The sequence below is a fragment of the Austrofundulus limnaeus genome, unplaced genomic scaffold (assembly GCF_001266775.1).
Source record: "Austrofundulus limnaeus strain Quisiro unplaced genomic scaffold, Austrofundulus_limnaeus-1.0 Scaffold32, whole genome shotgun sequence".
Lineage (NCBI taxonomy): Eukaryota > Metazoa > Chordata > Actinopteri > Cyprinodontiformes > Rivulidae > Austrofundulus > Austrofundulus limnaeus.
The window spans coordinates 32,163-35,198 of NW_013952434.1; the positions used below are offsets into that span (position 1 = coordinate 32,163).

Consider the following 3,036-nt stretch of genomic DNA (forward strand, 5'->3'; position numbering starts at 1 on the left):
TCYGAACTTTGATCAAATCTTATTTACAAATTTAAAATGCAAAACATCCACTTTATTCTACTGTACATATTTTAGAAGTTTGAGTTATCATTGGTCTTTTTAATGCAGAATGAAATCTACCTTTACCTGGAAAATAAAATAAAAAATAATTATTTAAGTAAAACTTGGACAGAAGTAGCAAAACACAGCTTAAAAAAATAAATGATTTCAGCCACAAGTTAAGAGATGAAGACATATTGCTTTGTAGTTGACTTTTATCATACAACAACAGATAATTAACAAACATTGGCATATATTTACACATAAACAATATTACAATAGTACAAAGCATCTGATCGGTCCTCTTTTCGCTTTGTAAAATTGATGGTTTTCTAATCATGCAAACAAGTTTTGTACAACGTTTTTATATAAAAAAAAAAGAAAAAAACTTCACACTCTTATGAGAGCGGCTGAGAAAACACTGAATACAGCCTCATGTTTTTATGGTTCATTCAACTTTTAACAGCAGAGGGAGGGCTTCTCATACTGATCTACCTCTCTGCTGCCCTCTAGTGGCTACAAAACAACAAAAAGTGCTTCGCAGCTTTAAAACACCTCTATCTGTGCACCTCTACGTAACTAAACCTCTGAACATGGCACAAAAACAAGACGGCTCTGTCACGATAAATAAACAATATATATTTCAATAAATAAGAAATCTTTTTGAACATGATCAGCAGAGATGTGCGTGTATGTACATCATGTACAGCTTCAGCTCCTTTTTGTGAACAAGGTTGTGGCTTGGATTGGTTCTCCCGCCACAGGCAGATGAATCAAACATCACAAAACAACTTCATTAATGCACATTTAGTGTCAGAAGTAAAAAGGTGTACAGTGTAGCTTTGTTTATCGCTTTTAACTTGTGTTAAATGCATCATTGTTGCAGTGCTTTTCTTTAATGCTTAATCTCTAATCCACCTGATTTGGCATGTTTAAAAGTTTCACAAATACAAAGTGTGATTGAACAGTCAGGTGCAGAAGAGTGTTGCTTACAGAAAGARGACATTTTCTTTGAGATTCCTGACAGAAGACGATGGTGCCACGAAACRCTTCACCTCTCTGTGAACCAAAACGTGGCTCTAAAATGTTTTTTTTTTTTTGGGTCCACTACACTATTCTACACTGACTGGATTTGGTTTGAAATGTTGACAAACTTTGTTTCTACAGTTTTTCACTTTTTACCTTTAGATTGATCTTAAAAAGGCAACACTTTTTAAAGAAATTCAAAAGAACCGTCACAATAAAGTGGTTTGAACAATGAGCAGACATGGGACAAGACAAAAAAAGTGTGCCTTTATTGTCTAAGGCTGCAGTCTTGTGAATATTTCTTAAAAAGCCACTTTTCTCATTCGAACACCAAATAAATGTTTTCCACATCTGCTCTTTAAAAAGAAAACAACAAGAGACAGATGAAGTCTGTTCCTGCGTCGCAGCATCAGCAGCCTGCTCTGGTTCTCACAGTTTAAATGAGCCCAGTTCAAAACGAAATGATCTTTTCAGTCAGTAAGAACCAGCCTGCTCTACATGAACAGGCTTGGATAGATCTGTTTTGGCACAACACAAAACACGACGGACAAAAAAAACAAAAATAAACTCATCTACGCTGGCAGGGTTTCTAACCATCTCSGTGTGGAGCCTGGTGGGTTTTTAAATGAGGAGGTTGAAATGCTGCAGGAGCTCAGCGGCAACTCTCAACACAACGTTTGGCACCGAGACGTGTTCTGGTCCGGTCTGTACAATGAAAACTCAAGTTTGTCTGTTCACACTAAGACATCAGAAAGAGTGCACGAGGAGTGGTTTCACATGATACAACATGTAACCTGGACACAAAGAAAAATACCGAACCTTTAGTCCAGAAGACTTTAAACAAATCAGAATCTTCTATAAATGCCTTTTTTCCTGTTTGAAATGTTCTTACTGAAGTTCAAGGAGACAAAAATAGAACAGGCTGATAAATAAGTTGAACTTGAAAACAAAGCGAACTAAGCCGTGTGGATTCTCTACAAACTAATAACCTCAACGACTCAGTTTGGCAATTCTTCATGGCACCGCACAGATCTTGGTCCTGCAGGGTATACAGAGTTAAATAATCCTTTACAAACAATCCTTTAGTCCATCTGACAGCATTGCTGCTTGTGTCATCCCTCCCGTGTGTGTGWGACTTTTTCTGTACAGTGGCGTTTCCACAGTCACTTTGTGCGTCCCTAAGCCCGGGGCTCCAGTTTGTGCGACAGTTCGAAAAGCGTCTGCTGATTGTCGATGATGTGCAGGCAGTGAACGCTCGCCCTCACCTCCGCGCTGTCCACCCCGATCACCTCATTTCCTGGGGGGCGGGTACAAAACACACGCTCAGGTCAAACCGAAAACTTTTTGTTTTAAACACACGCTTAAATACAAAACTTTAAAGTCATAAAAGCCAGTCTGGAAACCGTTGCTTAGTAACTGGGAGAARAAAAAAAACGGTAAAAGGTGTAGCACACGGAGCAAACTGCAGGTGGTGCTAGAGTYCTCATGTTGGGACAGGGGTCTGCAACCTTTACAATCAAMAGAGCCTTTTCTGCTACTAAAATATGTGTCAAGAGCCGCAAAACAATCTACAGCTGTGATTATCAACTGGTGGTCCGTGGGCCTTTTTGAGGCCTTTTCAGGAAACTTTCTGGCCAGTGGAGGTGACATTATAAAACTAAAAAATATACTGTGAATTTTATTATTTATTATTCTTTTTACCCATCAGGACAAATGAAGTCTATATTCATGTAAGCAAGAAAATACACTTTATATCAGATTTCAAAAAAACTATTACAACTGAACTATTCAAGCATGTTTTTACTAAATCTTTTTATTATGTAGTCTTTAAATTCCTTAAAGGTAATTCTGATGGATTTGAGAGAATGATCATAGAAAGAAGTTGGATTATTTAAGTAAACAACAGGCTAGCATGAGCTAATCAACATGTTTTACTTTTTGTAATAGTAGTATTGATCGCATATTTGCATA

At 37.5% G+C, this 3,036-nt stretch overlaps 1 protein-coding gene across 1 annotated transcript in view; it reads right to left on the reverse strand.

Moving 5' to 3' along the window:
- Window positions 1–236: 236 nt before the first annotated feature.
- rapgef5a (Rap guanine nucleotide exchange factor (GEF) 5a) overlaps window positions 237–3,036 on the reverse strand; it is a 45,112-nt gene continuing 42,312 nt past the window's right edge. The window contains exon 26 of the mRNA XM_014005633.1: window positions 237–2,362. Coding sequence (XP_013861087.1) covers window positions 2,244–2,362 — 119 coding nt within the window. The 3' untranslated portion in view covers window positions 237–2,243. The remainder of the gene's footprint in view (window positions 2,363–3,036) is intronic.